The sequence below is a fragment of the Marmota monax genome, unplaced genomic scaffold, assembly GCF_021218885.2.
Source record: "Marmota monax isolate L192 unplaced genomic scaffold, Marmota_monax_Labrador192_F-V1.1 WCK01_AAM20220418_F8-fsc00001, whole genome shotgun sequence".
In the NCBI taxonomy this organism is placed as follows: Eukaryota; Metazoa; Chordata; class Mammalia; order Rodentia; family Sciuridae; genus Marmota; species Marmota monax.
In genome coordinates this window covers 19,194,201-19,208,220 of record NW_026693777.1, presented here as the reverse complement: position 1 = coordinate 19,208,220, position 14,020 = coordinate 19,194,201, and the positions used below count along the sequence as shown (strand labels likewise).

The window sequence follows — 14,020 nt, the reverse complement described above, 5'->3', positions numbered from 1 at the left end:
TTGGTTAATATATGTCTTAATATGAATGCGTAGGAAAGAGCAACAGTTGAGGAGAATGTAAGTGATGGCAATTTGAATTCCAGACTAAGATCAGTTCTTTCCTTGGAAGGGCCGTAGAAGTATTGTTATTTACTTTTAGTCACATAGAGTGGAAACATGTAGCTTAAATGTTCAATTGCTGCAACGTGTTTGTGTAGTTTTTTTAGTGTGTGTGTGGTACTAGGGATTTAACCAAGGAGTGCTCTACCATGGAGCTACCTATATCCCCATCTCTTTTTTATTTGTAATTTGAAACTGGGTCTCACTAAGTTGCTGAGTCTGGCCTTGAACTTGAGATTGTCCTGCCTCAGTCTCCTGAGTTGCTGAGATTACAGGTGTGCACCAATGTGCCTAGCTACAACATGTTTTTTAGTATAAAAAATTACATACATGGCCTAACATTTAAAGTTTGGAAACTCATATTCTATATCATACTCAAAAAATTTTATATCAGAATATTAAAAGCAATTTTCAGTTTGATTTTCTGATTTCATTAAACTTCATAAAAGAGTAGTAAAACAAATAACTGCAGCTTAAATTATATTTATTTCTTTAATGACTCAATAAGATAAACAAGTGCTGTTCATTTAGCATCATACACCAGGCCAGAGTGGTGACTACCCAGAGTAAAGTATTTTTCTGATTTGCTGTTAGGTACCATATATATACTATATTTGTCTCACTAGGTCTCTTTATTCCAAGTCTGAAACATGGAATATGGCTCCAATTCCTTATACTATCTCCAAATTTCATAGTATGAAAAAATAAAACTAGTTTTGTCGGATTTATTTATATGTAAATTCTGTGACAAACTAACTCAGATTCTTAAGAAAACCGGGTTAAATAGCTTCTCACTTTAGGACTTCTTTGAGTGTTTATAATGTTAATAGGCATTATGAATCTAGTGAGATTGATAATAGATATCAAACATATATTCCCAAACTGCTCATTGAATTTACTGCCATATTTCCTGCATATGCTGATGTTCTCACTTGAACTAGTGTTAGAAGTTGATAGAAGTCAGTTTAAAAAATGCTGCCTTTAAACATTAATTCTTGCTCCCTTTAAAACTAGGCTAAGTCAAATGAAATATTTTACTTATTAGTAGTTTACTTTTTTTAGATGTGAAAGAAAGAGATGCTTTCACTTTTTTATGGAAGGAGAGTTTTTGTTGTTATTGTTATCATTTTTCCACCCATATAAATGTCTACTGAGCCCTATATGAGGTGCTCTAATAAGCACATTCCATGTAATTCAGGATAATCCTGTGAACCAAGGATTCTGTAATCTCCATTTGAGAGATAAAGAAATTGAACTCCAGTTAAATCACTTGCTTAAGTCACAAAGCTTATAAGTGGTAGAACTAAGAATTAATTTACCAGATCTGGAGTTGATACATACTGTACAAAGTGGAGAATTTGAATGGAAACTGCCTGTGGAGCTTGCACTTTACTCACCAGGCCAGAGTGGTGGCTACCCATAGTAAAGTATTTTTCTGATTTGCTGATAGCTACCATGTATATACTACATTTGTCTCACTAGGTCTCTTTATTCCAAGTCTGAAACAGTTTCTACTGTCACATCATTTGACTCTTTGTTGTTGTTAGAAATGTATTCACGTTTCAAATGTGCATTTTTCTCTGTGTTTTAAGAATTTATAGATAATATGTTGAGTAATAGTGAAATTAGTTAAATGCCTTCAAGATGTCATAATTAGGGCTGGGGCTGTAGTTCGGTGGTAGAGCATTTGCCTAGCATGCATGAGGCACTGGGTTCGATCCTTAGCAGCACATAAAAGTAAATAAATAAAATAAAGGCATTGTGTCCATCTACAACTAAAAATTATTTTAAAAAAAGAGTTGACCAATAGTGTTATAAAAAAAAGATGTCATAATTACAGTGTAAATTAAAAGATTATATATTAATTCAATTGTGAAAAATATTTTCTTTGTTTTTAATATTTATGTTTTAGTTTTTTTGGGTGGACACAATATCTTTATTTTACATTTATGTGGTGCTGAGGATCAAACCCAGTGCCTCATGCATGCTAGGTGAGCACTCTACCACTGAGCCACAACCCTAGTCCCTCTTTCTTTTCTTTTTGTGGTACTGTGGATTAAACCCAGGGGCACTTTACCACAGAGCTACAGATCCCTGACCTTTTTTGTTATTTTGAGACAAGGTCTTAAGAAATTGCCCAAGCTGGCCTAGAACTTGTGATTCTTCTGCCTCAGCTGCTGGAGAAGCTGAGATTACGGATGTGAACTCACCAAACCCAGATATCTATGAAGGATTTTTGGGGGGGCTAGTACTGGGGCTTTAACCCAGGGCCTTGTACACACTAGACAAGTGCTATACCACAGAGTTATTTGCTCCAGCAGTATATTAAGGAATTTTAATGTTTTTTTTTTTTCGTAAGGGATTTTTTTTATAGTGATGAAAATACCTCGGTCCTAATTACCTCTTACTAGAGTTTATTTTCCATCACTCCTTTCTTTCTTCCTCCCTCTCTTTCCTTTCCTCCTTCCCTTCCTCCCTAAGTATTTTGTTAATATTATCTTCTTTTTCCATTTTAAATATCTTTTTAGTTGTAGATAGACACAATACCTTTATTTTATTTGTTCATTTTTATGTGGTGCTGTGGATCGAACCCAGTGCCTCATGCATGCTAGGCAAGCGCTCTACACTGAACCACAACCCCAACCCCTTCTGTTAATATTCTTTATTGAAGAAAATTTATGGTATAATATATCCAACCTGGATTCTGTTTTTCTATTTGAAGTCCTCTAAGATTAATGTATCTTTTCATTTGCATTATATAGAATCAGGCATAAATATTTTCTAATAGACAATATTCATATAATTACAGTAAAGAAACAAATATAGCTTAAAATCAAATTCACTTAGGGGAAATGTTATGGGGTTTTTGACCTAAGCATAGAAAACAATATCATTTCCCTCCCTCCCTCCTGTTTATTTATTTATTTTTCCTTTTTAAAAAATTTTTTTAAAGAAATTCTCACTTTGTTGCCCAGGTTAGTCACAATTCTGGGGTTCAAGTGATCTCCTCACTTTAGCCTCTCAAATGTAGTTGTATAACCACTAAGCCTCTGAGCTGCTGCTGCTGCTGCTGCTGCTGCTGCTTCTTTTTTTCCCCCTTTTTCTTTTTGTATGGTGCTGGGAATGGAAACCCAGTGCTTCACACAAGTGGTATGCCACTGAACTGTTTCCCCAGGCCCCACTTTTTCCTACTTTTCCATTGCTGACTTTTTAACAGGTTTGGAAGACAGCTGTTTCTTCCAATCCACTGTGGTTTTCATAAATATATTTGTGGGGTTCTTGAACTTGAGGCTGTCTTGCACATTTTACTTTAAAGCAATTTGAAATTACCAGGTATTTGTAATTCATTTTTTAAACAAGATTTAATATTTTGAGAAATAAGTGATAGATTTAATATTAATCAATTCAGTGCAAAAGAGTGTTAATTATAGGATGCAAGAAAAACTAGCATAAGTAATAGAATTGTAGATTGTTATACTCAGTCACAGCCTCAGTTTAAGTTTTCATTTAAAATGCAGTGTAATACCTTTTTGCCAAACATTTGTTTTCTTGTTCATAATCTGCTAACACATCAAAGTACAATAGAAATACTCCCTTAAAATTGGGTCTCCTTGTCAGTATTTTGATTAATTACACACATGACAAGAGACAACTTCTCAGCTTTTTCACAGCTAGAAACAGCAACCTTGTTTTAAATGAGGGAAGGATGGGGCAACTGATTTATTTGAGAGGGAGCCTTCAGTTTCTAAACAGCCCATCATTTATCTGTAAGTAGATACCATACCCTTTTGGGAATTTAAAATGTGATTGGCAAGATTAGATACTTTAACTGGGTAGTTTTTAATGAAAGTGTTGCTATACTTGGCAATGTGTAGAAGGGATTAAACTGAATTTTACTTAAAAACCAAATCTTATCAAAAATTAGAATATCATGATTTTGGAATGTGATTTCAAATGAATAACTAATACTATATGTTATAAAAATTTTAATATATTAAAAAGGCTTCCTTAAAATTATCATTTGTTTTAATTCTTCCTTATTGCAAATAAAATATTGACTTTGTTCTCTTTCATAATCAAAACAAACTATCTCTTTAAAGACATTGGAAGAAGAACAATGCAGGTTAGGGTGGAATGAGACAGAAAAGGTTAAATATCAAATACTTTTAGGTTATGGTTTGTACTGTTTTTGTGTTTACTGTTAAGTAATTTGGGGTCAGGGTGTGGACAAGTAAATATAGTAGAGAGAATATTTAAAGTGAATGAGCTAGGGAAGTATGCCAGCCATCATATATATGGCTATATAATTGTTATACCTTTGAAGAAACATCAGGAAAGAGCACACAATGGGAGGAGCTGTTTTGTGGTTAATAAGGAGACTTGAAATTTGTGACTAGGAGTTTTCTCATTTATACCAAATACTTTAGGGTGAAAAAAAATACATGACACACAATGGGGAAGGAAAGTAGAGTGAATAAAGCCAAAAAGTGAGGCGTTTCCATAACTTTAATAGCATGTTTCAGTCTTGATTGGTGTACATATTTTCCCCCCTAATGTCTCTGAATATTCAAATTATTTGCAAGAGTCTTGACATTTTTCTTTCATTTAAAAAAAATTTTTTTTAGTTGTTGATGACCTTTATATTATTTATTTATATGTGGTGCTGAGAATTGAACCCAGTGCCTCACACATGCCAGGCAAGTGTGCTACTGCTGAGCTCCAGCCCCAGCCCCAAGAGTCTTGACATTTTAAAGTAAAACATCTCTTCCACATTTCTTTCTGACATTAACTTACTTTTGATTGACCATGGTATAACTGGAATTTTGTCTGATTGTGATGAACTTGTTTTTAATAAATAAAATTTATTTTAATCCAATAAACAAAATTCCACAGCCAATAAATCTTGAGTTTTATCTCAAATTTTTGCTTAACTGCTGTATATAATTTCAAACAAATTTTATTAATTGTTCCTTTAAGGGACTTTTGTGGGGGTTCCTTGCCTCCCCCCCTTTCTTGAGATTGAAAGATTAAACCTGTTGGTACTAGATTTAATATTTAAAATGCGTTGGGACCATTTAAGACTTTTATGATTTAATAAAATTGCTAAAATTGGAGTTAACCTACAGTGTGCATTAAAAAAAATCCATTTGACCATATGTATATGTGTACATTTTGGTTATTAATACATAATTCTGAGTCTGGGGATGTAGCTCAGTGGTACAGAGCTTGCCTAGCATGTCCAAGGCCCTGTATTCAAGCCCCAGTACTGAAAAAGACAGAAAGAAAGGGGCCGGGGGAGGAAAAAGCTACATCATTTAGTCTTTGACATAATGTATCAAAACTTCATTCTGGGGCTGGGATTGTGGCTCAGTGGTAGAGCACTCTCCTGCCATGGGCGGGACCCGGGTTCGATCCTCAGCACCACATAAAAATAAAGGCATTGTATTGTGTCCATTTACACCTAAAAAAAAAAAAAAATATATATATATATATATATATATATATATATATAAACTTCATTCTACTTCATTAAGTAGTAATAGTTTTTTAACTTTTTTTCTTCTTGCAAAAATTTGTTTCATTATTTGATGGCATGTTAAAAACACTTGACACAGTTGTTTATTAGACATTGTAGGGAAGTCAGAGTCAGAATTGAGTACTTTTTAATCAGTTCCTTAATTGCTGTTGATCTTGGTCATGTAAATTTTTCTGAGCCTCAGTTTCAGGACTTTCTTAGGATCAAATGAAAAAACTATATCTAAGTAAGTGACACAGTGTAGGTTTGAAGAAAATGTATGTATGTTTGTATGTATTTAGTGTTGTTGGGGATGAATCTAGGGCCTCAGAAATGCTGAGCTACATCTCTAGCCTTAAAATTTAAGTTTTGTAAGAACCAGAAGCTACCAGAGAGATCATCTAATGAAATTAATTTATTAGCCTTAACTAGTAATTTTTTGTTACGTTTTTTAAATAATAGCTTTATTAAGATATCATGTGCATGTCATAAAATTTACATTAAAACTATACAGTTCATTAGTTTTTAGAATATTTGGAAGGTTATACAAGCATCACTGCTGTATAATTATAAAATATTTTCATCACCCTAAAAGAAATCCTGTACCCATTCTCTTTATTCTCCTTTTCTCCCTCCCCTAATAATCACTAATATACTTTGTCTCCTTGGATATCCTGGATATTTCATATGAATGGAATTAAACAATATGTATCGTTTAGTGACTGGCCTCTTTTCACTTAGCATTATGGTTTTCAGGGTTTATCCAGCATGCATCAGTACTTCATTCCTTTTTTTCCCCTTTTTATGGCTGAGTAATATCCCATTGTACAGATGTACCACATTATGTTTGTCTCTTCAATTTTTGATGAATATCTGGGTTGTTTTCTTGTTTTTGCTATTGTAAATAGTATTGTTAGAAATACTTATTTACAAGTTTTTGTTTGAACAACCATTTTCTGTTCTTTCGGATATATATGCAGGAGTGCAATTGCTGGGTCACATAGTAGTTCTGTTTTTCACTTATTGAAGAACTGCCATACTCATCCACAGTGGCTATACTATTTGATATTTGTACCAGCAATGTATGGAGGTTCCAGTTTCTGTACATGTTTATCACCACTTCTTAGTGTCTTTTAATATTTGTCATCTTACCACCCAGTCATTTTTAATGAACTAGAATAAATAGAAAATAGGAAGTATATTGCATAAGTATACATTAGCCTTTAACTTAAAAATCAAGTGTATATACTGGGTTGAAATAAATTATGTATATTTTAATGCAGTTACCAACACATGCTTGAGAAATTCTATTCTAGTCAACCCCCTTCAATCTTTTTTCTAATTTTTATTTTTATTTTTGGTATTGGTGATTGAACCTAGGGTCACTTTACCACTGAGCTATGTCCCAGCCCTTTTTTTTTAAACTTTGAGACAGGTTTTGCTAAGTTACTGAGGATCTTGCTAAATTGCTGAGGTTGGCCTTGAACTTGAGATCCTCCTGCCCTAGTCTCCTGAGTTACTGGGATTACAGGTGTGTCTCACCATGCTTGCTTCAAACCCCTTCATCTTATAGAAAGTTCCAGAGACTTGAGGTGGGTTATCCAGTAACATATAATACAATTAAAGAGTGATCATTTGCTATGATTTAGGCATTCTGACTGTAGATTTAGGACGTTTTCCTTTCCAGGTGGGTTTCAGTTCTGTCCAGGAAACAACCATGAGGTTTTTGTACTTAGTTGAATAGAGGTCATTTCAAGACAGTTTTCCATTGTTTTTCTACATTTAGGAATAAGATTGTTGCTCTGTTATCTCTCAAGTATCCTTGAGTATATACTCCTCTAACATTGTGGGGCCCCCTGGACTTTAGTATTGTGGGGGGGGGGGATTTTATTTTATTATTTCTTTTAGTGCTGGGGCTCAAACACAGGGCTTTGTGCATACTAAGCCAGTGCTCTATCACTGAGCTAAATACTAAATACTAAGCCTATCTAGTATTTGTTTTTAATTTGTTAACAAGTTGTTAATGAGTAATTACTGTTCAGGATCTTTCCTAAGCTTCTGATTATTTTATAAAAATTTATGTTGCCCTAGGCCACTGAAAACCAAAGTTCGGGGATTTTTATGTTCTTAAATTTAAAGAAGAAAAATGGATGGGGACATCACATCAGTTGTAGAGAAATCTGCTTAGCATGTTCAAGACCCTAGATTCAATCTCAACATTGCCACCCCCCCCCCCCCAAAAAAAAGACTACCTGATATTTAAACAAAGAAATCTTAATACTGAAATAGATCACCAGAAACTGTTTTCTTGTGGGGTAAGTGGGAGTAAAAAGTAAAAATAAAGTTAATTCAGAGTGTACTACTGTTTATATTTGTATTTATCTGCTTTGAAACATCTCCAGAGATGGAGATGCCTTAGCTTCCTTAGGTAAGTTTAGTGTTTATATAATCAAAAAATTCTCCCATCTTGCTGCCCAGAGTCTTATGTATTTGAAGATAGGATTTCATATAGAGTAACTCTTGGTGATTGCTTTTTTTAAAAAAATTATTTTTTAGATGTTGATGAACCTTTATTTTATTCACGTATTTACATGCAGTGCTGAGAATTGAACCCAGCATCTCACACATGCTAGGCAAGCGTTCTACCACTGAGCCACAATCTCAACCCTGGTGATTGCTTTTTGTTGCCTATTTTAGAATCTTCATTCTTTTACATTTTAGATTCTCAGGAGAGGGCTAAGACTGGAGAATTAAAGGGATGGATTTGTGGACCACTATGTATGTTTATATTTATCTGATTAATTGTACTCTAAAGCAAATGAAAATGATTTTTTCCCTTTAAGATCATTTAGCCTTTCTTTTAACATAAATAATCAGAATTTAAGTATTATATGAAATGTTAGAGACCATGATGAAACTTAGAATAATTTCTACTGAAAATCAAGTAAGGAGAAATAGATCAAACTTCAGGGCAAGGAATTTAAACTATATATAAAGAACTTCCTTGTAGGAAAATTGCTATAGACTAGAACTTATTATCAAAGGCAGATTTGCTATGCCTGCCTCTGCTTCTCCTCTACCATATATCCCTATTCTGCCCTGCTCTGGGTTCTTCTCTGTCTCAGTACTCCCTTCTTTGTCCATTCCCTGAGTTAGTACTTATGTCAGTCTTTCATGGTAACTGTGTGATTTCCCATGCATGTTTTTCTCTGTATATGGTTCTTTCTCCTTATATCTGTTGTCTGTAAATGGAGTTATGGAAGGGAATCTCTTCTATTGGTATTCTTTCCTCTCTTCTGTGGTATGTCTTTATCTTTTTTATGGTGCTAGAAAATGAACTCAGGACCTCAGGCATTCTAGACAAGTGTTCTACCACTGAGCTACACGCCTAATCTCCTGTCTTCATCTTTTTAAAAAAAATTTTTTTTTGTAGTTGCAGTTGAACAGAATGCCTTTGTTTTATTTGTTTATTTTTATGTGGTACTGAGGATCGAACCCAGTGCCCCATGCATGCTAGGCAAGCGCTCTGCCACTGAGCCACAGTCACAGCCCTGTCTTCATCTTAATTACAGAAGAGTGTACATATTTGACAGTACTGATTTAGTGTAGGATCTGATTAGATTTTTTAAATTCCCTCTGAAATTGTACAGAACATTGAAGAACTTAGGTGAATTTTTATTTTAAGTTATAAATATAGCCATCAGAGAAGGTAACATTTCTCTGAATGAGTGGAAAATCATTTTGGAATAATATGTATTTATGAAATACTTTTTTTTTTTTTTGCTAATTGGAATTGAACCCCTGGGCACTTAACCACTGAGCCACTCTTCAGCCCTTTTTATTTTGATTTAGGGTCTTGCTATGTTTCTTAGAACCTTGCTAAGTTGGTTGGTAAGGCTGGCTTTAAACTTGTGATCCTCCTGCCTCAGCCTCCTGAGCTGCTGGGATTACAGGCTTGAGCCACTCTGTCCAGTTTATAAAGTACTTTTTAAGATGTACCCTTTAGGAACAAAGTTGTTTCCATCTACAACTAAATATTCTGACCTTTGAAATTAAGAATTTTTACATGAAATTAAAATATGAATGAGAATGTGTATCAAAATAAGAATCCCTGCATTAATGCTACTGATTTTATTATTCATTATGACATCATTCTTAATATCAAAGGAAAAAATCTTGTCAGAATATAGTAATGAAGAACTGAGTAAAGAAAATGAACTCATTTCATTTATGATAATCAGCATTAGGGCTAATGCCATAGGTATTTATTACTTTGTATGTTATCTTATAGGACAGAAGCCATATCACTTTTAATGACCTTTAAGTTGCTAAACTTATTTGTCAGTACATGTTCATTTTATCACAGGGCATGTGTCATTTGGTATTTCAGATTTGCTCTTAAGTAATTTATTTGTTTTAGCTACATTTGGTTTTGTTCATATTTCCTTGTATTAATGCTAATTTGAAAACACTTGAGTGTTTGGTAACTTGATCTGTTCCACTAGTTCATTAAATGTTTCAATCAATAAATTAGGTTTTATAGGAAAAAACAACAAAAAGACTTAAATGGGAAGTTTCTTTTTTCCATATGACTGTATATATGAACCAGTATCCACTATAACTTTTTCCCAGGTTCATTTATAGGTTTTATTTCAGTCAGTACCTCAGTAGGACTTTTCTTTATAGAAGAGTGGGGAAAAGGGAACAGGAGGTATACTGAAAAAATGATTAACTAATTTTAAAAGCCAAGAAAAAATTTTAAAATGATGACTTTTAATGTAATGACTTTTTATTTTAATGCTCTTACATATAGACCTTTTGGGGGAGTAGGGAAGAGGTTACCAAAGGTTCTTAACCATTTTGGAATAATCATTTCCTAGAAAAATGTATGGTTATATATTCATTTAGTAGACCTATGATACAAAACAGATGCCCAGAACTTCCAAGTACAATTTTAAGAAATACACATATTCATTAGAGTTTTAGGGACAACAGAAGTTCCTGGTAAACATGAATAAACTTCAGCTTCCCTATTAATCACAGAAATCAAAGTTTTTGAAAATGATGACTACTGATTAAAAATATTGCTAATGGGATTTAAATTAGCAAAAACTCCCTAGAAGTCTATTCGAACTTTAAAACGCCAGACTCTTAAGTTCTGTTTCTAGGAACTATTTTAATAAAATATGTCTCAGATTTATATTTAGCACTGATTATTATGTACTAAAATATTTATTATTACTTACAATAGCAAAAAATGGAAGCAACCTAAATGTTCAACTTTTGTGTAATGGTCATTATAAAGTACGGTTTAACCAAGTAAAATATCATGGAGCCATTATGTATGTTTCAAAAGACTACTTAGTGATATGAAAAAACAATTACAACATACTGTTAAATAAAATAGGAAAATATACTGACTGTTAAGTAAAATTGCTTCTAGGAGATGGGACTGTTGATGGTTTTAACTTTATTAATTTGTTTTCCTCCCCTCATTTTTTTAATAAGGAGTATAGATTAGTTTGTAATTAAAAAACTTTCAAAGATGCAAATTATCCTCTTGCACAGTGTTTATAGTTTTACTTAAAAATCAATAAAAGAACATGGATTGTAACACTCCAAAATATTTACAGGTTTTGTTTTTTTCCCTGAAAATGTAAATTGATTTAAGAAATTTTTTTCTTAAAATACATGTTGAATTAAGACCAAAACAATTAATCTTTTGATACTTTTTCTTTCTTTTACTAGAAGTGGAAGACTTGTTTTCTTCACTTAAACATATCCAACATACTTTAGTAGATTCTCAGAGCCAGGAGGACATTTCACTGCTCTTGCAACTTGTACAAAATAAAGATTTTCAGAATGCATTTAAGATACACAATGCTGTCACTGTACACATGAACAAGGCCAGTCCTCCATTTCCTCTTAGTTCCAGCGCACAAGATCTTGCACAAGAGGTATGTATTTTGAACTTCTTGTTGACATCAGTAAGGTAATAATGATAGTAAGTCAATATTATTGTAACGTAACTGATGTACCTATCAAGCTTATTTAAATTAATTAAATTTTAACAATTTTTGTGATAGGAAAAGTTGGTTATATGTATTTTATCCTGAAAAAAATGTATATTTAGTTCAGAGTCAGAGTTTTGTTTTGTGTAGAAAGTTAATTTTGTGTATAAAATTGTAGTACTACTAGTAAAAATTATTTCAATTACTATACGTCAAGTCTTTAATGTTTTTAGTGTGGTTTATTAATTTTAAGAATTGAACATTATAAACTCAGAAAAAGGAATACTGATACAATAAAATTGTAAGTGAGATAACCATGGGTCATAAATGTGTAACTCTTTAAGATTTATTAATTGTAGGTATTTTGAAGTTTTTTCTATAAAAAAACTGTGTGGATGTTCCAAATTACTGAATTCTAATATACTGTAAAATTTTCTTCTGTTAACATGCTGACTTTAAATTCTAGTTTGTTTTTTTTTAATTCTTTTTTAGTTGTTGATGGACTTTTTTTTTTTAAAGTTATTTATATGTGGTGCTGAGAATTAAACCCAGTGCCTCATACATGCTAGGCAAGTGCTCTACCACTGAGTTACAACCCCAGCCGACAAATTCTAGGTTTTGATACTAGTTGCTAATGTTTAATCTGTCAGCAAATATCTCTCAAATCAAAGGCTTAAAAAAGATATAAATAAACCATCTCTAGTTGCAGGGGAGTGGATGTTATGTCGTTCTTCTTGGGTTTTAAGTTATTTTGATAATATAAAAATAATAATTCTAGGGGCTGGGGTTGTGGCTTAGCGATAGAGTGCTTGTCTTGCACACTTGAGGTACTGGATTCAATCCTCAGCACCACATAAAAATAAATCAATAAAATAAAGATATTCTATCTACAACTAAAATGTATTTTAAAAAAATAATAATAGGGGCTAGGGTTGTGGCTCAGTGGTAGGGTGCTTGCCTAGCTTGTGTGAGGTACTGGGTTTGATCCTCAGCACCATATTAAAATAAATAAAATAAAGGTATTGTGTCCATCTACAACTAAAAAAATTTTTTTTTAAATAATAATTCTAAAAGCCTTTCAAGTAAATGTGTTTCATTGAATCCAAACACAAGATAGAAAATGGACTGCAGGAAGGGTAAGACTTTCAGAGCTACAGACTGGAACATTAGGTTAGGAGATAACTTTCAGATTAGCACAGAGTGGTTCCAAAGGGAGAGGTATTTTCCTCATTGAGGTGTCTAAGATGGCTGAGACCTAACATTCAAGAGCTGTGAAGAGAAGTCTAGTGTTACACAGAACTAGGAGAAAATGGTCTAGGGATCTGTTCCTAGAGAGGAAACTTTTCATCCACCAGAGTTTTAAAGAAAAGAACTACTTAAATCCTATTGAGCTCATCTTTCATTATTGAAATTAATTATGCAAAATGTTTTATTAAAAGAACTATTGGGTGAGATATAGCCAAGTGGGAGAGCACCGGCATGCTTGAAGCCCTGGGTTTAATCCCCAGCATCACACACACACACACACACACTCACACACAAAGAATCATCATTAGTTTTATTTTTAAAATAACCACTTGTCTGCAAGATTATTTATTTTTAAAATTATATTTACTTATTATATATATATTTATATATATAATAAGTAAATATATATATATAGAGAGAGAGAGAGAGAGAATTTTTTAATATTTATTTTTTAGTTTTCGGCAGACACAACATCTTTGTTTGTATGTGGTGCTGAGGATCGAACCCGGGCAGCATGCATACCACACGAGCGCGCTACTGCTTGAGCCACATCCCCAGCCCCTATATTTACTTATGATAGTTTAAAAAGTTTGTCTGAAAATTACTTTTTCTTTACAGAAACTGAAAAATAACTAGCATTACTTTGATCTTATTACTATTCACAAATATAGTGTAATTGTAAAAATAAATGTGTGGGGTTGAGAGAAATCCTGAATAAATCATTATCATCATTCTCTTCCCTCCAGTTAAGTGAAGAATGTTTTATCTAGCTAGCCTTTGTTTTTGCTGAATAAAACAGTGGTTGGAGAAGAGAATGAGAAAAGAAAGAGTTCAGAACTGCTCCAATTGAGAAAAGTTAACTCACACCAAGGGAAATGCTTGATAATTTTGTGTTATATTGGTGTTGGTGGAGTGACCTTGAACTGAGTGTAGTCTTAAAATGAGTGCAAATGGCTAACCTAGTCAGGGCCACAATACATGGTTGTGCTAAAATGTGAATGGTTTCCCCTGGAGTTGGTACAGTGCATGGATGTGAAATAGCCCTAACTTTCAGACCATTATATTTAATGCAATTACAATTGCAGAAAAGCACATACTTATAGTCCTCATCAAAGAGGACTATTAAATCTGATAACAAAGTTCTAAA

At 33.0% G+C, this 14,020-nt stretch overlaps 1 protein-coding gene across 2 annotated transcripts in view; it reads left to right on the top strand.

Moving 5' to 3' along the window:
- Pals1 (protein associated with LIN7 1, MAGUK p55 family member) overlaps window positions 1-14,020 on the top strand; it is a 95,100-nt gene that overhangs the window by 35,658 nt on the left and 45,422 nt on the right. For both annotated transcript variants that reach the window (XM_046461895.2, XM_046461894.2), the window contains exon 4: window positions 11,363-11,571. In XM_046461895.2, coding sequence (XP_046317851.1) covers window positions 11,363-11,571 — 209 coding nt within the window. The remainder of the gene's footprint in view (window positions 1-11,362; window positions 11,572-14,020) is intronic.